The sequence below is a fragment of the Rhinatrema bivittatum genome, chromosome 10, assembly GCF_901001135.1.
Source record: "Rhinatrema bivittatum chromosome 10, aRhiBiv1.1, whole genome shotgun sequence".
Lineage (NCBI taxonomy): Eukaryota > Metazoa > Chordata > Amphibia > Gymnophiona > Rhinatrematidae > Rhinatrema > Rhinatrema bivittatum.
Window position 1 is genome coordinate 59,401,578 of NC_042624.1, and position 24,115 is coordinate 59,425,692.

The window sequence follows — 24,115 nt, forward strand, 5'->3', positions numbered from 1 at the left end:
CTGGAGCTGTCACATTAGGACAAGGTTACAAGAGGAGTGTTATTTGTGTCTTTTGCCTTTCTTACTGAAAAAAATAACACTTAGATTGTTTTTCTGCAATAGATCTGAATTGTTCTATGGCCAAAAAGTGTGGCTATTTCCTGATATTACCTGGGTAACGCAAGAGAGAAGGAAAAAATTCTTAGATATGAGAGTAGAAGCTTTGACTAACTGTTCCAAATTTACTCTTCGCTACCCTTGTAAATGTGTTGTCAAATTCCTTAATTCAGTGTATGTAATTTTTGAACCGTCACAGCTACATTTCTTCCTGGATTCACACCCCAATGTGACATAGTCAGCGCAGATGGGGCCAGATTCTCTAACCTACGCATGGGCGTAGATTTGTGCACGCAACCTGGCGCGCACAAATCTACGCCTGATTTTATAACATGCGCGCGCATATTATAAAATCCAGGATCGGCGCATGCAAGGGGGTGCGCACACTTGTGCACGCCTAGCCGCGCAGCCTTCCTCCGTTCCCTCCGAGGCTGCTCCAAAATCGGAGCAGCCTCGGAGGGAACTTTCCTTCCGCCCCCCTTACCTTCCCTAACCCGCCCCCCAGCCATACCTAAAACCCCCCCCTTACCTTTATCTGATAAGTTGCGCCTGCCTCTGGACAGGTATAGGTTACGCGCACTGGCCGGCCAGCCAGCCCGCGATCCCGGGCACAGCGGCAAATCGCCGCTGTGCCTGGCTCCGGCCCCGCCCTCCGGTCCGCTCCGCCCCCTTTTTCAAGCCCCGGGACATGCAGGCATCTCCGAGCCTATACAAAATAGGCTCTGCACACATAGGAGCGGGTTTTCAGGGTTAAGCGCGTATGTTACGCGCTTAACCCTTTGAAAATCCACCCCATGGCATGTAATAGGCTTACTCATTTGGTTGCTTTATTTTTCTTTTTGCTTGCTTATTTTCTAATTAATCGCTCTTAAGATTTCGGTATCCACCTCCACCATATTACTTATAATAGAGTGGTTTAAAAATATAATTATTACCTGTACTTTGTTTTGAATAGAAATTGTTTTTTGTAAAATTTAAAATGCAATAAAAATAAAATAAAATAAAAAAAAAAGACAAAACAGAGTAGGATTAAATGGTCTGTTTTTACAGTGGAAAAAAGGTAAACAGTGGGGTGCCTCAGGGATCTGTAATTGGACCGGAGCTTTTTAATCTACTAGATAAATGAAGCTTGACTGACATGCCGCAAATGCGCAGTAGAGAGCAGCTCTACCGTGCATGCGCGGGCGAGCACGTCGGTCAGAGCTTGCCCATAACAGAAATGGCGCTGGGAGGAGCAGTAGCGGCGCGCGCGAGGGAGGGAGGGACTTCCCCCGGAGATCTTCCGTTTGTGCCATCCAGAGAGGGAGTGACTGAGGGGAGGTGGGAGAATGAGGGGGAGGGGGAAGGAAATGGACCGAAAATTTTTTTTTAATGTAGCCCGTTGTTACAGGCTTAACGGCTAGTATATTTATAAATGATCTGGAAAGGGGTATGAGAATTGAGGTGATCATATTTACAGATGACACAAAATTATGCAGAGTAGTTAAATCTCAAGCAGATTGTGATAAATTTCAGGACTTCGTGAAACTGGAAGACTGGGCTTCCAAATGGCAGATGAAATTTAATATGGCCAAGTGCAAGGTGTTGTATATAGGGAAAAATAACCCTTGCTGTAGTTACACAATGTTAAGATAGAATTTAGGAGTTACCACCTAGGAAACACATCTAGGCATCATAGTAGATCATATATTGAAAAAGTCTGCTCAATGTGGTGTGGCAGTCAAAAAAGCAAACAGGAAGGGAATGGCAAATAAAACAGTAGATGTCATAATGCTTCTGTATCGCACCATGGTGAGATTGCACCTTGAATACTGTGTGCAATTCTAGTCACCGCATCTCAAAAAGAGATAGTTGCACTGGGGAAGTGCAGAGAAGGGCGACCAAAAGAATAAAGGGCATGAAATGACTGCCCTAGGAGGAAAGGCTAAAGAAGTTAGGGCTGTTCAGTTTGGAGAAGAGACGACTGAGGAGGGATATGATAGAAGTCTACAAAATCATGAAAGGACTTGAACAGGTTAATGTAAATTGGTTATTTACTCTCTCAGTTAATAGAAGGACTAGGGAGCAAGCAGCTCATTTAAAACAAATTGAAGAACTTTTTCACACAGCGCATAGTTAAGCTCTGGAATTCATTGCCAAAGGAGGTGGTTACAGTAGTTGGTGTAATTGGGTTTATCAAAAGGCTTGGATAAGTTCCTAGAGGAAAAATCCATAAACTTATTAATTAATAAGCAATAGTAGCTTGAGCTCTATTTAATGTTTGGATACTTGTCAGTGACTTGGATTGGCCACTGTTGGAAACAAGATACTGGTCTGACCCAGTATGGCATGTTCTTATGTTCACTACTACTTTAGTGCTCTAATATCCTATTTCAGGGTAATGATAAAGAACTTCTTGATGCCATATCGAAGGGTAGTCTGCACTAGCTGCAGGGCTAGGTGCTTATCACATCTAGTCTCATTCAACTTCGCTCCAATATGAAGTTCTATAAAACAGGAACTGTGTCCTGCCAACATCAGAGATTCAGATTCTGAGGACTGACGAACCCTGTAGGAGGGATTTACATTTATATGCTGTGGTAAAAATAAGGATATCGGGTGAGATCAAATACTGCAGGTATTACAACCAGCAAAACCAAGAGGAGAAATATTAAAGGGATCAAGATTTAGAATACTAAATCTAAATAAAATATCTTTCATTTTCCTACTGTGGACATAAGGGAGCAACTGGGTTAAGGCTGTAGGAAGAGTGGCAAAAATAGCACTTCTCGGAGTCACAATGCTCTCCCCACTGCTGCACCTCCAGCCTGAAGCTAAAACATTATATATTCCAACATCTGACTGAACTGTACCTACATTAAAAAAATAAAAAAACAAACAACTTCAAAACAGATGCAACTAAGTCTCCAAAAACAAAGGGATGTTTTTATAAGCAAACAGAAATTCGTAAGAGTCAAATATTTGTATCTCAGTGTTATGATATCATTTTAACACTTCTTTAAACAGTTCTCAGTGGTCATTTGGCCCAGATAAAGAAAGGAATACATTTAGGGCTGCAATAACACAATACATCCCTCAGCGATCACTAGCCCGGCCTTCTCCTCAGTACTTCTCTGTTAAGACTGCACATCTTACCAAGACTCATTCAAAAACCCTGGTTTTGTGATGGGACCTCTTGTGGAATGATATTCCTCTTGAACTGTGAGCTGAAATAAAATGCTCTAACTTTTTCTTACAAAAATAGCACTTTTCAGCTCACAGTTCAAGAGGAATATCATTCCACAAGAAGTCCCCATCACAAAACCAGGGTTTTTGAATAAGTCTCTGTAAGATGTGCAGTCTTAACAGAGAGGTACTGAGGAGAAGGCCGGGCTGGTGATCGCTGAGGGATGTTTATTTATTTATTTATTTAAACATTTTTATATACTGAACATATTGTGTACACTTCAAGTCGGTTTACAATAAAACAACTGACTGTCTTTAACGACATGTCCTAAAAACAAATAAAATATCGTAAAAATAAAATAAACTCAGCTAAAAATGAAACCCTATAAATAACAACATAAAATTAGTATTGTGTTATTGCAGCCCTAAATGTATCCCTTTCTTTATCTTGGCCAGAGAGGGTCAAATGACCACTGAGAACTGTTTAAGGAAGTGTGAAAATGATTTCAGCAGACAATTTTAACAAGGTTTATTTTTATTACTTATTGTATGTTTAACCACATTGTTTTTGTTCCTTTTGCCTATTCTCCGCCAAGGCTAGAAATTAGGATCAGCAGAACAGAAATGTTGTAAACAAATTAAATAAAAATAAACCAAACATCAAGTACTCAAACACACCAATAGTTTTTCTTTCCAGAGAAGCACAAAGCCAGACTTCTCCTCCCCTGAAAATGGAGCCTTCCGATCTCCTTTGCTTACCGTTCTCCTGCGTGAGAAGCCTGCGAGCCTCGACGTCAAACTCTTCTTTGCTTATCTTCTGCTTGAACCACAGCTTTAGGTTAGCCCAGTACCTAAGGTAAAAAGAAGAATTCTCGATTGCTCCACGCAAGAATGGACAGCTGTATATTTTGCTACTTTTGGGAAAACTTCTGAATGGATACAGTAAGGCTCTGCTCTAAAGCAGCACCGCCACTTATTTTGTCCCCAGTGGTAGGGTTAAGAAATGCATTTCCCCAAATTGTTCTTTTTTTTTTTAAACTATATTGTTTAAAACAAAACAAAATATTTAATTAACTTGATTCTGAGGAAACATGAGCAAAGGCCAAGGCATTTCAGAAGCTCAGCTTTTCACTCCTGTAATTTCCTCTTGTTTCTTTCAGCTTCAAATCAGAACCAAGGCTGGGATCCAATACCATGAACCTTCAATTCATAGCTACCCAGGGATTCTTTTCCCCTATTTTATATCCCCAACTTACTTAAAGCTGCCATTGCAGCAACAATCCTCATCCAAGGGCCATGCATTACAGATACCTCCAGGACCTTGCAATCGTGGTACCCAAGGCCAGCCACTGGGTTCCACTGTTGCGCAATCACTGGGACTCCCTCCTCCCAGGGGCTATAAACATTCCCTTCACAGCATTGCCATCCTGGGTTCAACCAAGAAACCGAAGATCTCACCCAGATTTAAATCCATGTCTTCCACATGGGAGGGCACAGCACTGCCACCAAGCCAGCTCTCTAGTCCATTTTTAACACACTTTAAAACAATAAAACTTGTTTTGACTGTAAGGTGCCGAGTGGTAATGGGAAATTAAAGTTCACACGCTGTCCTATCCAGAGACCAATAGGAAGGCTGCTCAAACTGTCAGCGGTCTTTTACGTTAGTCCTGAGGACCAATCTCTAATTTCTGAGGTATGCAGTCTGCCTCAAAAAGCATTTCCCCAAGAAATAGGCCCAGTTAAAAAAGCAAACACTCAAAGAATGATAGGCCCAGCATCTACTGGAACGTACAAGTACCTGCTTTGTTCTTTCCCAATAAGTAAATATGTACTCTGGGAGGTACCTGCCAACCTAAATGGTTTGAATCGCACCCAAATGTGATTGTAGGGTGGGGGACCAACCATGCTCAAACTAATTTCCCGTAGCTAAGTCTGTAAAATCCTTGAAAAACAGATGACCGAAAGGAGATAGGATAGATTTTTATAAAAGCTTGAATGGTCTGGAATAAGGGATGTGCTTTCAAATGGTACTAGGATTAGAGGACACTCAATGAAACTAATAGGCAGGAGATTAAAACAAATTTATGAAAGCATTTTTTCAGTCAATGCATAGTTAAGCTGTAAATTGTTACATGGAATGATGTCAATGCCAATAGTATGGCCAAGTTAAAAAAAAAAAAAAAAGAGGGTTAGACAAGTCTCCGAAGGACAGGTTCATTAAAAACATGGGGAGCAACATCCTTTATTTCTAGGCGAAAGGAACAAGTAAATGGATTTCCCCATTAAGATTCTTGCAAACAACCCAAATTGGCCATTGTCAGAGACAGGATGAGAAGCTGTTCTGACCCACTATGGCATGTAATGTACTTAGTAAAAATTTCAAATTAAAAGATACATGGAGATTCCCCAATCCAAATGAAATAGATTTTACTTCTTTGTTAAACATGCATGAAGCAAGATCTATTTCTGTTAAAGGAAAAATCAGTTGTACAGTTTGCAAGGTCAATATTGGTGTGCCTTGTCTATCTGATCATGTGTCAGTGTGGTTCATTGTAGTACCAAGTACAAACTTAATGAATTTGGAGCTGAAAATGCCCCACATAGTGCTTTGATAGAAATGTGTGTTACTTTCTTGTAAAGTAGGTGAAGGGATTGTAAAATAAATGCAGCTGCCTGTGAAAAATAAAACTCTTCACTATTTTGGGAGGCTGCCAAACAGTAGTAGAGGAGTAAAAAAAAAAAAAAAAAAAAAAAAGAGAGAGAGCCTGATGCTCAATCGATGGGATATTTATGCTTGATCAGGGCTTTCCAAACTTTTAGCTATTATAGCTCTTAAAAATTCACATGATCCGAGAGAATGATCAAAACCAATTAGCAGAGGTATGCTCCTCTTCAAACAATCATTCCCTTACACTATCCCCACTCCAGATGGCCCCTCTCTCCATCTCTTCCAGTGAACCCGCTTACTCAACCTCCACACCTCACACCCCACACCCCTCCAGTCCTTTTCGCATCCCTCTAGCTAATCCTCTTACCTGTCATCCCCTCCCTCTGACCTCATCCCTCACCTCCTCTCTAGCCTTCTCACATTGTCCTCCCCCACCTCTTTACATCTGCAGATGATCTGTCATTTCCCCTTTTCTCACCACCAACAGCTAATCCCACACCACCTTATCCAACCCTCATGCATCTTATCCCTCCCTTCAAATAGCTCCTCCTACACCCCCCACCCGAGTCAGCAGCAACAACATTTCAACATTTTCCTTTAGACCCTGGGCCAAAGGTAGATGACAACTCGTGGGTATAAAGGACAAGCTGATGACAAGAGAAACATTTTTCTCTTGGGTAAATTCAGTAGTGAATTAGAAGAAGGTTGTTAATCTCCACCGATCCAGGCACGCAACCCTTCCCTCCCATCATGGCTGGTCCAAACCTGACCATGATCTGCAAACAGCTGCAGCAGTAGCAGCTACAGCAGCATTCTTAAAGTCAGCAATGGAGCAAGTGGATTAGTGCAAGCTCACAGGCCCTACAGTGGCCCTGATCCCTTCTTGTGCAGGGCACCCTGTTAGCAAACGAATTTATGCAAGGGCAGGGCCACTAAAGGACCCGAGTGATTGGTGGCTCACAGGCCCCAGGCTGCTGCCATCTGAAGCACTTAGGACTCCAGCTGAAGATTGTGACACCCTATTTGGGGATTCCAACCCACAGTTTGGGAAACCCTATGATAGGTAATGTGATGAAAAGTAGAAATATACCATGTATAATACAAATAAAAATTAAAAAAAGCATACGAGATATCTATACACAATAACTGAGCACTGGATAAAAACAATCCTGGCTTTTAATGAGTGTGTTGGGACTAGGCATAAATGTAATTTATGTGGCAAAACACAGGGTACGATAATGGCATGATTGCTTGAAAGAACTAGATGGTCTAATTATATTCTGCCTATGAATTCTTGGTTGCTAAACAACTACAAAAGGAAGACTTGCAGTATTTAAGTATAGCAAAATCTTTTTCAGCACCCATACTCTGTACTGTTGCCCTAGTGAAAGCTTTTCCTTGGCTGTATTTAATACAGAGATTAAGCATATTTAATACCAAGTGTCTGCCCTTTACACACTCAACTTGGTCTTTGTGGACCAGTCTATTAGCCAAGAATTTAATATCCTGGTTTATAAGTAAAATGGGTCTATAAAAGTTAGGATTTCCAGACCCTTTCTTAGATATTAATGTAATGCAAGTCAAATTACCTGACTGAGCAATTATCCTTTTTGCAAACACCATTAAACATTCACAAAAGTGAAAGGGAAATCTTGCCTGTAATAAATTTAATTAACTCTGTCCCAAATCCATCTTTTCTGGGAGTCTGCCAACTTTGTTTAATAGTATTTCCTTTTATTGAGAGAGGAATATTTAACCTTCCCAGAGAAGGAAAATTTAAGATGAGAAAAATTCTGCTCGAGTAATTTCTGCAGTAGCAGTCTTGCTATTTAAGTTTTGGATATGGTTGTATGGGAATATCTTTGAGTCTTTAAGAAACTTGAGATAGTGCAAAATGTTTAATTGAATTAAAATGCATTGCGGCCAATGTAATAAGCTGCAGTAGACCTGCCGCAGGTTTTTGAACGTGATTTTTCACGAGTATGTAATAACGCGGTTAGCAGGAAAAACCGCATACACAAAACTGCTCAAAAAGCCATGGCTGGTTTAGCACATGTCCTTGCTAATGCCATGCTATTCATGGGCAATGCAGAAAGCTATGCTAACGTTAGTGTGGGTTTTTTAATGCCTGGGTCAGGGCAGGAGTTAAATGTAAGTGCCTATCTGAAGTTCAAAAAATTAAGCGGCAGAAGCCAGAAGAGAGGTTGGAGAGGGAACACGCATGTCAGAAATGCTGAAAGCTTTTGTAACCCCTTCCAAATCTCTGTTGCATTTTCCTCATTCACCGGCATCCACCATTGTAGCTCCCATACAGTTGGTGATGGATCATGAAGGAGTTAGACACTGCTCTGCCCACCTTCAGTCCCACTCCTGGTCCACTAACTCACTACTATCTTAAAGGCTTTCAACTGAGAATCAATCATGGGTCACTACATTAATGAGCAGTTTATTGCATAGGACCATCAGTGCACGTTGCAGCATGCATATCTGCGCAGATATTTATTTTGCGAGAATTTTCTGCGCGTATCTCATTTGCATGCCATCCCCTTATTCTATCCCGTGGAGGTGCCTGCTTTTGCTGTGCTTGCTTAAAAAGATATACGTGCTGAAAAATAAAACCCATGGTGAAACTGGCACTATTACATCAGCCCCTTTATATTGTACCTAAAGCTATTTAAAAGTATGCAATAAAAAAGTAAACATGCAGCAAAATAAGCTGGTTGTCAGACAAGCATCATTAATGAACTTTAGTGTGGACATGCATTTGACGAGCTAGCTTTACCCCTTATTCGGTAAGGGATCGAAAACGCGCGTCCAAACCCCCCCCCCCCCCGAAACTAATTACGCCCGCAACATGCAAATGTATGTTGATGGCCCTAGCCGCACATTTTACTTTCAGAAATTAGTGCCTACCCAAAGGTAGGCATTAATTTCTCTCGGCAGCGGGAAAGTGTACAGAAAAGCAGTAAAAACTGCTTTTCTGTACACCCTCCGACTTAATATCATAGCAATATTAAGTCGGAGGTCCCAAAAGTTAAAAATAAGTAAAACAAATGTTTTTTTTTAAAAATCGGCCCGCGGGTTGGAAGACAGATGCTCAATTTTTCCGGCATCCAGTTTCCGAACCCATGGCTGTCAGTGGGTTTGAGAACAGACGCCAGCAAAATTGAGCGTTGGCTGTCAAACTCGCTAGGAACGCGCTTGTGTCCCTAGCGCCTCTTTTTACCACGGGCCCTCATTTAAATACTGAATCGTGCGCACAGTGGCCTGTGCGCTCGCCCGCTCTCCTGCGACTTTTACTGAATCGGCCTGTTAGTAAGCAACAACAACTCAATATTGTAGAGGCAGTTCAATTTAAACTGTTACACAAATGGTTTCTTAATTCTGCAAAATTTAAGATGGGATTTCTAGATCAGGAAAGGAATTTTTTCTTTAAAGAAACAAACAAAACAAACAAAAAGCACTATCCAAAATTCCTTGGAGTTGGGGGGGAAAAAATTGTTAGGTTTTTTTTGTTTTTACTCTTATTTTGGCTCTTTTTTTTTTTTTTTTTTGCTTATTTTGACATTTTGCTCCCCAACGTCCTTCTTCTGCACCCTATCAGCTGCTTCCAGACTTGGCTCCCTCCAGCCAGCTCAGGTTTTTTTCTGGCCTTGCTTTAGATAGATAATTCAGTCAGAAATGCAAGAAAGAAATAAAGACCCTAATAGACTGTCTTTGGAAGGGTGAATATATACAGAATGTTTGCAATAAAATTGATAAGTTTTTAGATAAAGAAAGTAACCTCTGAATTCCTTTAAGTACTACTATCATTCTATGGGGCTTGTTTCCAGACAATGTACCTCTTACCATGACACAAAAGAATTTCCTTACCATGGGATTAGTTTCAAAAAAATGTTTTGTATGGAAATTTATGGATTGCTTTCCAGATTTAGAACAAATAAAATCAGCAAACCAGAATCTGATGATGAAATCGAGCAAGATTGTAAAAGGAAGTGGCTTCCACATTTCTTCATTTTCAACTACCCAAACACACGATAAACGGACACCAAGAAGATAACCTTAATAAAACTAAAATGTAAAAGCTGGGCTCCAAGTATTGAAAGTGAATATGCCCACTGCAAATGTTGAAAATGTATACAGTAGAAGGGAAATCCAAATGTTTTTTCTAGTCATATCTGACCCCATAACCTGGGATGAGAGACCGCTTCTCTGTTGGTGAAAGGAACAAACCTTCACAAACTCCAACAAAATCCTGCAGGCAACAGCTCAGGGTTTACTTGCAACCTCTCCTCAACCCTTCGAGTACTGCAAATCATACATCGCTCTTGCCATAGACTTGTTTCACCTAATTTTGATCGCCTTCTTTCCTCTTGTCACTATGGTCTAGCATTAGGGGGATCAGTCAACAGCAGCAGCTCAGTTTCTCTACCACAGCACAGTCAGCAGAAAGCTGCCCAGGCCGCAGCAGGATGTGCTTTAGTTTGATACAAATTTTGTTTAGTTTCATTTGATTTGGAAAATGAAAGAATTTTTTTTTAAATAAAACAAAATCACACACACACACACAATGGCAGAAATAGCCACCCTTGAGGTCTCCCTTGTCCCCTCCCCCCAAAAATGCTGCAAAAAGAAAAAAAAAATAAAAGCACCCTCACTTCCTCTTGCTTGGCATCATCACCTGCAGCTCCCCAACCCTTCCTCGCCATACCTACCACTCCTTACCCCATCTGCCGGTCTCCAATGGGCTGGAGTGATCCCTTTTCACAGCTGCTTTTCAAGCTAGTGCCAGCCGACCTTAGGCCTGCACCAATTGTAAAACAGCAGTGACTGGTGACTGCTCACACATGGATGAAGAAGTGGCACAGAAGTGTACTTTTATTTTTTAAACTTTGGCAGTTCAAGGTGCTAACAGGGATGGGGGCGAGGCAGGCCTGAGTTTCTTTTCCTTTTCTTTCCCCCCCCCCCCCCAATTTTAAATAAACCAAAACATTTCTGTGCACAGTATTAGGCAGCGGCAGCAGCTCCCTGTTATGAGAATCCATGCACAGAACCTTAAAGGAAGTGAGAGGGTTAACAAAATGTAATATTTGCTGCATCGGTCCAATTCAGTCCTTGACAATCCTGTCTGCACACTTACTAAATGTGGGCAGCCCTAATAGCTTTGCAAGTGAGAAACTGCTGCTGGAAGCCTCTACTGTGGCCTGGGATGGACTATATCAAGGCCGAAATGAATATTATTACAATGTTTCACTGTAGATTTCCTTCTGTTCACTTTACCTTCTCAAGTTTATTGTTGGTAAGAGAATGCTCATCTTTGCCTTGTGTGCTATGTGTGACAACATTTTTTCTGAACCTTCCTATCAAGATGAAGAAATACTTGTTACTTTGCTCTGTTCAGACTATCAGTTTTGGTTCAGGCTGCTGGCTGGACAGGAGTCAGCACAGCTGTACCAGAGATAAGATACAAAGTTCTCCTAAATTACCGTATTTTTTGCTCCATAAGACGCACTTTTTTTCCCCCAAAAGTGGGGGACCACCAGGGACTTATGGCAGGTCTTGAATGGTTCAGGAGGGTGGGGGTTGTTAATTAATTTAAAGTGTTGGGATGGCTGGTTTTTTTTTGGGGGGGGGGGGGGGGGTGGGTGTTTCCCACAGAATTAGAAAGACAAAAGTTTTCTGATCTGGGGAATGGACCGAAATGGCCCTCCCCAGACCCGAAAACAAAATGGGAAGAAAAAAAAAATGTTATGCACTCCCCTAATTTGCTCCATAAGACGCACAGACGCCCGGGGACAGAGCCGGTTTAGCACAATTTTTTTTTTTATTTTTTTTTTTAATTTTCCCCCTCTGAATCCTAGGTGCGTCTTATGGTCAGGTGCGTCTTATGGAGCGAAAAATACGGTAGGTTGGCTTCCTAGTTGTTAGTTTCAAGCACAGTTCCTTTTTCTTCTATCAGATTCTACTTTGTTTCAGGGTTACGCCTTTCTTGGTTTACATTGTTTCCTTCTGCTGGTGCCATATCTCTTATCTTGCTCAGTTCCATAAGATTCTGACTGCATATCTTAGTTTGCTGGGTAGCTCACTCAGCCATTAACCATGCTCCCTACAAAGCAAGAAGCCTCCATCTTCTCTCTCTCTTAGCTACTCTTCCACTCTGTTCATACAAATGGCAGCTATATTATAACAAAGTGGTGACTATGGCAATTATGTTATTAATACAGAGAAGAGACCGTAACAGAACATATAATCTAAAACTTAGAACATTTTCAGAAACCAGATAACCACAGATGATTTGGAGACAGGACAAAGTTGCTTATATCTACTGAAGGTTTTGGCCTGTCAGTATAATTTTTACTTTGGCTGCTAATTTCTGCCTTTTTAGAAATTTTACAAATACTCTTCATTTTGCTCAAGAAAGGCTGATGACCACTTTCACCTACCGCAAGCATGGTAAAGTGATACTGGATTCCAACTGAAGACAAAAGGCTGCGCCACAGCTTCTGGAGCAATTTTACAAAAAGATCTCTAAACAAAGCCCGCACCATCCAGGAAAACACCTGCCAATACAATAGGTTCAACTGCCATATCCTCAGCCCAGAATGAGTACCTACAGTTGGCACATCCATGGTCAAGTGTGCAGCAGGATCAGTTCGCTTCATCCTCATCCACAAGAAAGGTCAAGCCACTTAATGCTGGCTACAAAACGAGCCACAAAAGAGAAAATGGAAAAAAAAAACGAACATCAAAACTGCCTTCCCCATCCAATGGGAAAGTTTGATGACCTCCTCCAAATGGACAATCTTTATTTACTTTTTTTTTTTATTTAGTTGTTTTTATATACCATCATTCATAATCAGTTTACATTATAACTGCTAGAAATAGTAAGACTAAGGTGTCTTACTATTGATACATTGTAACATTGCGAAACATAAGAATAACAAAAAATAACTCATAACAAAAACAACAACAATAACTAAGGAGACTTATTACACTTTACACCTTAGCAATGAAAAGTATGAATGAAACAGACAGAGGAAGCAGACAATGTGACAGAAAAGCAAGCCAAGTTCAACGTTCACAAAAGTAATATAATGGTACCCAGTCTGAGTTGACATCCCCTGCGATGCTGCCATATTGTCCTCATTTTAAAGTGAGTCCCACCGTATTCCTTTTGCAAAATCTGAACACCAAATATGGGTTGTGCATTGAAATGTTCTAGTAATCAAGCTTCTCCACCAGAAATGTAGAAGCTTGAAGGCACAAAAAGACCATAAGACCTCTGCTCATACACACCAACTATTCAAATCTACAATCCCTACCACTCCCTCAGAAATAATCTGTTTATCACAAGCTTCCACTACCCTCTCTGTCAGAAATATTTCCTTAGATTATTCCTGAGTTTACCCCCTCTCAACCTCATCCTAGCACCACCTTTCCTTTAAAAGAGACACACCCCTTCTTCATGGAAACCTTGAAAGAAATTAAATGTCTATCACAACTCCCCTAGCTCACCTTTCCTCAAGCATATACATGTTTAGATTTTTAAGACTGTCCCCATATGCTTTAGAATGAAGACTACTGACTATTTTAGAAGCCACCTTCTAGACCAGTGGTTCTCAACCTTTTTTCGGCCAGGACACACCTGACAGATGGTTCTCACATGCGTGACACACTGAACATGTGTCCGTCACGGGGCAAAATGTAAATATACATTCTGCATCCTCAGGAACCCCCGACCCCCAAAAATGGGTGCAGAGCATTACCCATGCAACTCACCATACAAAAAAAGATATTCTGGATCTGATGACATCTCAGTAAAAGCAAAACAAACTCTCTTTACTACCAGGCACAATAGCCTTCCTTATGAAAAGACAGTAATTTACCACTACAAATATTTAACCAGGCCCTAAACATTAATACACCTCCTATTAGGAAAACAGAGCAAGCCAAGCTGCTATAGATACCCACTTAGAAATAACTGTAAAACTATACTAATAAATGTTACAAAACAGCTGATGAACAAAATAACATCCAACAATTAAATACTCATAAAAAGTATTTAAAATTGTCCAAATATCAATAAAATATTTCAAAACAGCAGGCATCACATAATACACAATAATTAAAATGGTAGTCAATTAAGAAAAATAAACTTAAAAAGCTGCCTTTACTTACCCTCTCCAGCAACTCTCCTACTCCTTTCCCATGCAGGCCAATAGCACTCACCAGAAGCAGCTAGGACTGCTGAAGCTCTGTCCTCACGGTCCTCTTCCTTAGGCCCACAACCAGTCTCTGTCTCACACAGACCAGTAACTTCCCTAACTAGTATCTCTTCCTCACACAGACACCAGTCACCTCCCTGACCAGTCTGTGTCTCTCTCACACAGTTACCTCCCTGACCAGTCTGTCTCACACACTCACACCAGTCATCTTCCTGACCAGTCTGCCTCTCTCACAGAAACATCACCTCTGACCAGTCTCTCTGTCAATCACACACACACTGTCACTTACAACCACACACAACTGCCACTCATGCACCCACTGTACCACACACCTGCCACTCATGCACCCATTCTACCACACGCACAAGCCCTCACTCATGCACCCAAGCACCCATTCTACCACACGCACAAGCCCTCACTCATGCACCCATTCTACCACAGTTACCTCCCTGACCAGTCTGTCACACACACACACACACACCAGTCATCTTCCTGACCAGTCTGCCTCTCTCACAGAAACACATCACCTCTGACCAGTCTCTCTCTCAATCACACAAACACTGTCACTTACAACCACACACACCTGCCACTCGTGCACCCATTCTACCACACACATACAAGCCCTCACTCGTGCACCCATTCTACCACACACACACACAAGCCCTCACTCGTGCACCCATTCTACCACAGACACACACAAGCCCTCACTCGTGCACCCATTCTACCACACACACACATACAAGCCCTCACTCGTGCACCCATTCTACCACACACACACACACAAGCCCTCACTCGTGCACCCATTCTACCACACACATACAAGCCCTCACTCGTGCACCCATTCTACCACACACACACACATACAAGCCCTCACTCGTGCACCCATTCTACCACACACACACACATACAAGCCCTCACTCGTGCACCCATTCTACCACACACACACACATACAAGCCCTCACTCGTGCACCCATTCTACCACACACACACACATACAAGCCCTCACTCGTGCACCCATTCTACCACACACACACACATACAAGCCCTCACTCGTGCACCCATTCTACCACACACATACAAGCCCTCACTCGTGCACCCATTCTACCACACACACACACAAGCCCTCACTCGTGCACCCATTCTACCACACACACACACACAAGCCCTCACTCGTGCACCCATTCTACCACACACACACACAAGCCCTCACTCGTGCACCCATTCTACCACATACACACACAAGCCCTCACTCGTGCACCCATTCTACCACACACACACACAAGCCCTCACTCGTGCACCCATTCTACCACACACACACACAAGCCCTCACTCGTGCACCCATTCTACCACACACACACACAAGCCCTCACTCATGCACCCAGGCACCATTCTACCACAGTTACCTCCCTGACCAGTCTGTCACACACACACACCAGTCATCTTCCTGACCAGTCTGCCTCTCTCACAGAAACACATCACCTCTGACCAGTCTCTCTCTCAATCACACACACACTGTCACAACCACACACAACTGCCACTCATGCAGCCATTCTACCACACACACACACAAGCCCTCACTCATGCACCCATGCTACCACACACACACACACTCACCCTCACTCATGCACCCAGGCACCCATTCTACCACACGCACACAAGCCCTCACTCATGCACCCAGGCACCCATTCTACCACACGCACACAAGCCCTCACTCATGCACCCAGGCACCCATTCTACCACACGCACACAAGCCCTCACTCATGCACCCAGGCACCCACACGCACAAGCCCTCACTCATGCACCCATTCTACCACACGCACAAGCCCTCACTCATGCACCCATTCTACCACACGCACAAGCCCTCACTCATGCACCCATTCTACCACACGCACAAGCCCTCACTCATGCACCCATTCTACCACACGCACAAGCCCTCACTCATGCACCCATTCTACCACACGCACACGCCCTCACTCATGCACCCATTCTACCACACGCACAAGCCCTCACTCATGCACCCATTCTACCACACGCACAAGCCCTCACTCATGCACCCATTCTACCACACGCACAAGCCCTCACTCATGCACCCAAGCACCCACACAAGCCCTCACTCATGCACCCAGGCACCCATTCTACCACAGTTACCTCCCTGACCAGTCTGTCACACACACACACACCAGTCATCTTCCTGACCAGTCTGCCTCTCTCACAGAAACACATCACCTCTGACCAGTCTCTCTCTCAATCACACTCACACTGTCACTTACAACCACACACAACTGCCACTCATGCACCCATTCTACCACACACACAAGCCCTCACTCAGGCACCCATTCTACCCCCCCCCCCCACACACACACACAAGCCCTCACTCATGCACCCAGGCACCCATTCTACCCCACACACACACACAAGCCCTCACTCATGCACCCAGGCACCCATTCTACCCCCCCCCACACACACAAGCCCTCACTCATGCACCCAGGCACCCATTCTACCCCCCCCCCACACACACAAGCCCTCACTCATGCACCCAGGCACCCATTCTACCCCCCCCCCACACACACAAGCCCTCACTCATGCACCCAGGCACCCATTCTACCCCCCCCCCCACACACACAAGCCCTCACTCATGCACCCAGGCACCCATTCTACCCCCCACACACACACAAGCCCTCACTAATGCACCCAGGCATCCATTCTACTTCACACACACACACACACACACAAGCCCTCACTCATGCACCCAGGCACCCATTCTACCATACACACACAGACACAAGCTCACATGGAGCCTCTTCTCATTGTTTGGCCTGACCTCCGGCAGCGTGCAACGTCTCTCCAGCCACCTCCGGAGGTGCGCAGAGTCTCCCCGCTCTTCGGCCCCACCAGCCTGGCCTCCAGCGGCGGAGCACAGGTCTCTTCACTCTTCAGCCACCGGCAGCGGCACGCAGCGACTCTCCATTCTTCGGCCCCGCCGGTGGCAGCGAGCAGCATTTCACCATTCTTCGGCCCCGCCGGCAGCGGTAGTGCACAGGTCTCTCCACTCTTCAGCTGCTGGCAGCAGCACACAGCGCCCTCCATTCTTCAGCCCCGCCGGTGGCGGCTCACAGATCTCTCCACTCTTCAGCCACCGCGGCAGCATGCGTCTCACCATTTTTCGGCTCCACTGGCGGCGGCGCACAGATCTCTCCACTCTTCAGCCACCGCCAGCAGCGTGCGTCTCACCATTCTTCGGCTCCGCCGGCAGCGGCGCACAGGCCTCTCTTCGGCCCTGCCGGCCTGGCCTCCAGTGGTGACGCGCAGCGTCTCTCCATTCTTCAGCCCCACCCCTAGGGAGAAGGGAAGCACAAGCAGGGCAATGGAACACCGGGAGCCGCAACATACCTGCCGGTGCTTGGCGACACACAGTTTGAGAACCGCTGTTTATATCCCTTTGAAGATGCAATCTCCAGAACTATTCACAGTATGCCAAATGAGGTCTCATCAAGAACTTATATAGGGGTAATATCACCTACTTTTTTGCTGACCATTCCTCTCCTTATGCAGCCAAGTATCCTTCTGGCTTTTGCCATTACTTTACACACCTGTTTGGCAACCTTAAGATCATCTGATATGTTCACCCACAGATGCTGCTCTTCTTTCATGCTTAGTATTTCACATTCAAGTGTGCTTTTCCCTTGGATTTTTGCATCACAAAATGCAAAAGTCTGCATTTTTTAGCATTAAATCTTAACTGCCAGACACTTGATCATTCCTCACATTTCACTAGATCTTGCCTCATGTTTTCCTTGCCTTCCTGGCTGTCTACACTATTGCAGGTTTTGATATCATTCAGAAAAAGCCAAATCTCTCCAGACAAGCCTTCTGCAATGTCGCTCACAAAAATGTTGAAAAGAACCGGGCCAAGGACCAATCTCTGTGGTTCACCACTAGTAACGCCTCTCTGCTTGGAATTAACTCCATTTACCACTACCATTTGTCACCTCCCAATAAACCAGTTTCTAACCCAGACAATCACTTTAAGGCCATTACCAAGGGTGCTCGATTTATTTATAAGTCACCTATGCAGAACTATGCCAAAGGACTTACTGAAATCCAAGGACACTACAGCTAGTGCTCCCCCCTGATTCAACTCTCTGGTCACCCAATCAAAAGAAATTGATCAGATTCATCTGACAAGATTTACCTCTAGTAAAACCATGCTGCTTTGGATCATGTAATCCATTGGATTCCAGAAACTGCACTATCCTATGTTTTAGCAGAGATTCCATGAATTTACTCACCACAGAGATCAGATTAATTGGCCTGTAGCTCCCAGCACCCTGTGGTTCCTATTCACCATGTTTGTGAATAGGAACCACATCTGCCTGCCTCCGCTACTTTGGAATTACTCCAGACTAAAGAAACATTGAAAAGGTCAACCAGTAAAGCTGCCAGAACTTCTCTATATTCCATTAATACCCTTAGATCTATCCCATTTAGGACCACAGTTTTATCTATTTTAAGTTTAGCTAGCTCCTCACAAACACTTCTCAAAATCATTTGAGGTTTAACTCACTTCTATTTGTGTTAGTTTTATGTGGACCTAATTCCTGGCCCTTCCACAATGAACAAACATCTAGTCAGCAATATTGCTTTTACTTGTCCACCTCTACACATCAGTCTCATAATGCCACTTTTGCACTTCCTCTTATCATTAACTTATCTATTTAAAAAAAAGGAGCTTTTTCCTTCCCCCTTTTCACCAGTTGCTATTTTTGCTTCCATTTTCATTTTTGCATTCCTACTTTCCCAGATATTGCCACCTATCTTCCTCTTTCTGCAATTTCTTGTAGTTTATGAATGCTAACCTACTTTTCAAATACCTTTTCAGCTACTTTAGAAAACTTCCTGGACATGTCGGTCACTTCTGGACTTTCTACAGGTGATAAAGTATTTATTCCCCACATAGACATAGCACCAAGTGACAATAACTACCCTTTATTTTAACAGGCCACAAGTTCCAGATCTTTATGGTTTCTGTGAAGACCATCACCACCACATAGGCCAAACATTTGACTAAATCCAACTAGATTTTCCTATTTTCAGCCATTGTCAACTTTATGTCACATTTCCAGGATTCACAAAATTGCAAAAATGGATCGTTGAGGGTATATCTGACCTGATACAATATACACACTAGTCAATATTTATGAGTCAAGGGTAATCCGCTCTGAAGTGTTGAAAAGCAGAATATAAAAAGCAGATAAATACAAATAAAAAAATAAAAAGCCAATGTGTTTATTTATTCCACTGTAACCTTTTAGTTTGGGCTTTTTCGGGGGGGGGGGGGGCAGAGAATTACTTTATTACTCAAGTTATTTCTATACAGAGATCTAGCTCTCTTTCTTATCTATTTTTTCAAAAACAATTTTTCATGTTTGTTTGGTTTTTGTTTTGTCATCTTTAGATTGTGTTTTTTACTCAACACAGTTTGTTTGTTTTTAAACTTTGTCTCTCCCCAGTCACCTCTTCGGTCCAGAAGATGGTAACGCTTCATTTACTGGTCCTGAAGAGAGAAAACGAATTTCTGCAACGAGCCTACTTCCCGTACTTCTAGAGAGCCTATAAGGCGGCAACACCACCAACATTTTATAGGGAAGAAAGAAGCGCCCCGCTCTCTCGCCTTAAACGAACTAAGTTGAGTCCGAAGATGACGGGACCCGGCCGTGCGCAGATTCCCCGTTTTCCCCGCTCCCATTAATCGGGCATGGCACTGCTGGGGCGGCCGCACTCACTGTTTTACGTTTTCTCCCAGCGCCTCACTTAGGCCTTTCTTCGCCGCCTCCAGCTCGCTCACAAACGTCGCCATCTTCGCAGGCGGGAACGAGGGCCAAACAGGGAGCTGAAAGCGCCGACTCCGGAATCCCGGGAAACGGCGAGCAAGGCCGCAGCCGCGCGCACAACCTGTGCTTTACGACCACGGCCTTTTTGCTGCTTTACGATCACGCGACGATGCGGGCGCTGACCTTCTGTTTCTATGGCAACATGTAAAGCAGGCTTGAGAAGCAGGGCTCTTCTGCTTTCTGGGATGCGTAAAGGGGTGGGGGGAGGTGGATACATAGAACGCCGCCAGCGGTAGAGGCCAAATCGATTGGAATTAAATTTTCACTGATGATAATTGTGCTATTCATACATATGACTGTGCATGTAAAATTGCCCCCCTCAGAACCCACCCCCCACAAACCTCACCCTGAGTTACTAGTGCCCCCTCTTACAGTGGTATAAATAGTAAACTTTTTTGTGAGCCTCCTCCCTCTGTGCAATGATTTCTAACAACATAATCTTGATACATTATGGGACTTATGTTCCATAGGTAGAATCAGGAACTACAAAAACCACACTGCATGGGGATGTAAGTTCAAAACAGAGTAACACTTTTATAAAGTAGATGGCTTAACCATTGAGACAGCGTGAGAAACAACAGAAAAAAGGCCAGGGAGATACTGAAAAGACAGGAGAAATACAGGGTTGCTAAAATTAAACGGGTTTTGTAGTCACTACCTTGAAGACCCACATAACCTGCCTTAGAGTAGACCCTATTTCTGCAGATTCCGCCTATATAATGGGATTTGGAGGGATGAAAGGTGAAAGAAGAGTGATTTTTACCATCTGTATGTTGCTTGACTGCAGCTAGGTAGATAGTGCATCTTCACTGATGGTAACTGTGCTGTTCATACGTATGACTGTGCATGTAAAATTGCCCAGAACCCACCTCACCTCGTTACTAGTGCCCCCTCTTACAGTGGTATAAATAGTTCAAAAATTAGTGGGTCTCTATAGAGCAGGGGTCAGGAACCTTTTTGGCTGAGAGAGCCATAAACGCCACATATTTTAAAATGTAATTCCATGAGAGCCATACAATATGTTTAAAACTAAATACAAGTAAATGTGTGCATTTTATGTAAGATCACACTTTTAAAGTACAATAAGTCTCTGAAAATATTACACCAGGCCTTAAGACACCAATACATCTCCTATTAGGAAAACGGACCAAGTCAGGCTGCTATAGAGTCCTACACAGAAACTACACGCCAGCAGAAAACCTCACCTGAATCACGTGCTGTCCCTCACCTAACATAGAATAAAGAGACCAAAACGCATAACAAGAAGCATGCAGACAAAAACTGAATTGGAAACTGCAACAAGCCAGAGTCTCTGTATGCAGTGTAACAAAGGAAAAAAGAAACATCACACATCCTTATAAAACAAATCAAGAAATATAAAATCATCAGCAGTAAAACTGTACTAACAAAAAGAACATATTTCGAAACAGCTGATGAGTGGAATATCCAATAATTAAAAACTCATATAAAACATTTCCAGATACCAACAAAATATTTCAAAATAGCAGACACAAAGATCCAGTAATGAAAAATAATAAGGATACAAAAATTTTTTTGCTCTGCATACCTGGGAACGTTTGATATCCAGGTGTCCTGAGATTGTTCTGAATTAGCAGGAGGTGGGGTGGTTTGCTTGGAACTTTCTCCTCTCTCAGTCACATACCAGCGCTCCTCTCTCACACTGGCTCTCAATGACACACCTATACACACATGCTCTCAGTCACTCACATATACAAATGTTTTTTCTCTCTCACTTATATAGGCTCTTAATTACACATTTACACACATGCTGTCTATCTTTTCACGCTTACACACACACAGGCTTTCAATCACATAAATACATGCTGTCTTTTTCTCTCACACACAGACTCTCATTCACATGCTTACAAACATGTCCTCTCTTTCTCTCATTTACACACAGGCTCTCAATCACATACTCACATGCTCCCTCACCTAAATCAGCTCTCAATCACACACATACACACATGGTCTCTCTCTCTCATTTAAACACAGGCTCTCAATCACATACTCACATGCTCCCTCACCTAAATCAGCTCTCAATCACACAGACACACATGGTCTCTCTCTCTCATTTAAACACAGGCTCTCAATCACATACTCACATGCTCCATCACCTAAACCAGCTGTCAATCAGACACAGACACACATGATCTCTCTCTTACTTATACACACAGGCTCTTAATCATACATACACATGATCTCTCTCACACACAAAGGATCTCAATCATACACACATACTCTTTCAAACAAACAGGTTTTCAATTACAAACTTACACATACAGGTTCCCAATGGTAAACTTACATTCATGCTCTCTCTCTCACAGGCAGGATCTCAATCACAGACATACTCTCTTTCACATATACAGGCTCTCAATCATTCACATACATGCAATCTCTCACTCACACACACAGGATCTCAAACACACATGCTTGCTCGCTCATTCATTCACTCTCTCTCTCCCCCTCCCCCGGGAACTCGCGGCAGCAGCAGCCACCTCCCAACGCTAACCTCCTTCATTTTCAGCCCTCGCGGAGGCGAAGGCGGAGTCCCATCGGCCGCGGTTGAAGATTTTCATTTTCCTCCGAGCCGCGCTGCAGTCTTCTTCCCGTCGGACACTAGCGTGCCTGCGCGGGTCTTCCCGCGCAGGCACCCGATGCTCTCCACTTCCTCTTCCGGGCCGCGGGAAGAAGAGAGCACCGGTGTGCTCTCTTCTTCCCGCGGCCCGGAAGAGGAAGTGGAGAGCATCGGGTGCCTGCGTGGGAAGACCCGCGCAGGCACCCGATGACTCCAGCGCTGGCACCCGGCTGACACCCGATGACTCCCGCGCAGGCACCCGGATGACTCCAGTCGGCGTGCTCTCTTCTCCTCCCCCCCGCGGCCCGGAAGAGGAAGTGGTGAGCATCGGGTGCCTGCGCGGAAGAAGAGACCACGCTAGTGTGGTCTCTTCTTCCCGCGCAGGCACCCGATGCTCTCCACTTCCTCTTCCGGGCCGCGGGGGGGGGGGGGGGGGGAGGAGAGAGCACGCCGGTGCCGCTGACTCCAGCTGTCCTGCCGCGTTCCGCCCGGGCTGACAGCATTTTAAGCCCGGGCGGCGGAGGACCGGGGAGCAGCTGGGTCAGCGGGGAACCGCGAAGTATGGCGACACTTGTCTGCGAGCCAGATGCAGCCCTCAAAAGAGCCATATCTGGCTCGCGAGCCATGGGTTCCCGACCCCTGCTATAGAGGCTCTCTCTCACACACACATACATTTTTCAAATTTGCATACACATTTCAAGATGTGATATTTATTGTATGCATTCGTTATGGCGGGCATTAGGACCCTAATGCCCAGAATAACACCCTAATACATTTTCATGAATTAACTTGTTAGCCAGCTGCCTGCACCACACCAACTTCTCCCCTATACTGCAATTTAATATAAAGGAAGCTAGTCTATTGTAATGGATTTATATTTATTTATTTTATTTATTTAGAGTTTTTCTATACCGGCATTCGTGATTAAAAATCACATCATGCTGGTTTACATATAACGGGGTGTGAACACAGAAACGGAACATTGATAAGTGCAAAGAGTTCTTAAAGTTACCTTACAACAGGGATCTTATAACTGGGAAGAGAAACAGAGTAAGATAACCGAGCAGTTAGTATAACTATTTACATTATATTGTAAAGTCTCTTAAAAGATATTGCTGTCATTCAAATGGGATCAGGGAAGGCTTGTTTAAATAACCAAGTCTTAAGCCTTTTTCTGAACGTAGGTAGGCATGGTTCTTGTCTCAGATCCGGGGGAATAGAATTCCATATTGAAGGTCCGGCTGTGGAGAAGGCTCGGTCTCTGAAAGTTACGTGGAGAGTAGTTTTGGTTTGCGGAACGAGGAGAGATCCTCTATAGGCTTCTCTGATGGGTCTAGTGGATGTGTGTCGTCTAAGAGGGATCTGTAGATCAAGCGTAGTCTGGTGGTGGATAGCTTTATAGATGATAGTGATAGATTTGTGGAGAATTCTAAAGTGTATTGGCAGCCAATGTAAGTTCTTAAGAGTGGGAGAG

General features: G+C 43.8%; 1 protein-coding gene across 1 annotated transcript in view; it reads right to left on the reverse strand.

The window, feature by feature from the left end:
* The window catches only part of TADA1 (transcriptional adaptor 1), an 81,363-nt gene extending 61,192 nt beyond the window's left edge, over positions 1-20,171 (reverse strand). Inside the window, exons 1-2 of the mRNA XM_029618228.1 lie at positions 19,938-20,171; positions 4,021-4,112 (exon numbers count right to left, since the gene is read on the reverse strand). Of these exons, the coding sequence (XP_029474088.1) occupies positions 4,021-4,112; positions 19,938-20,011 (166 nt within the window). The 5' untranslated portion in view covers positions 20,012-20,171. The remainder of the gene's footprint in view (positions 1-4,020; positions 4,113-19,937) is intronic.
* Between the last annotated feature and the right edge of the window lie 3,944 nt (positions 20,172-24,115).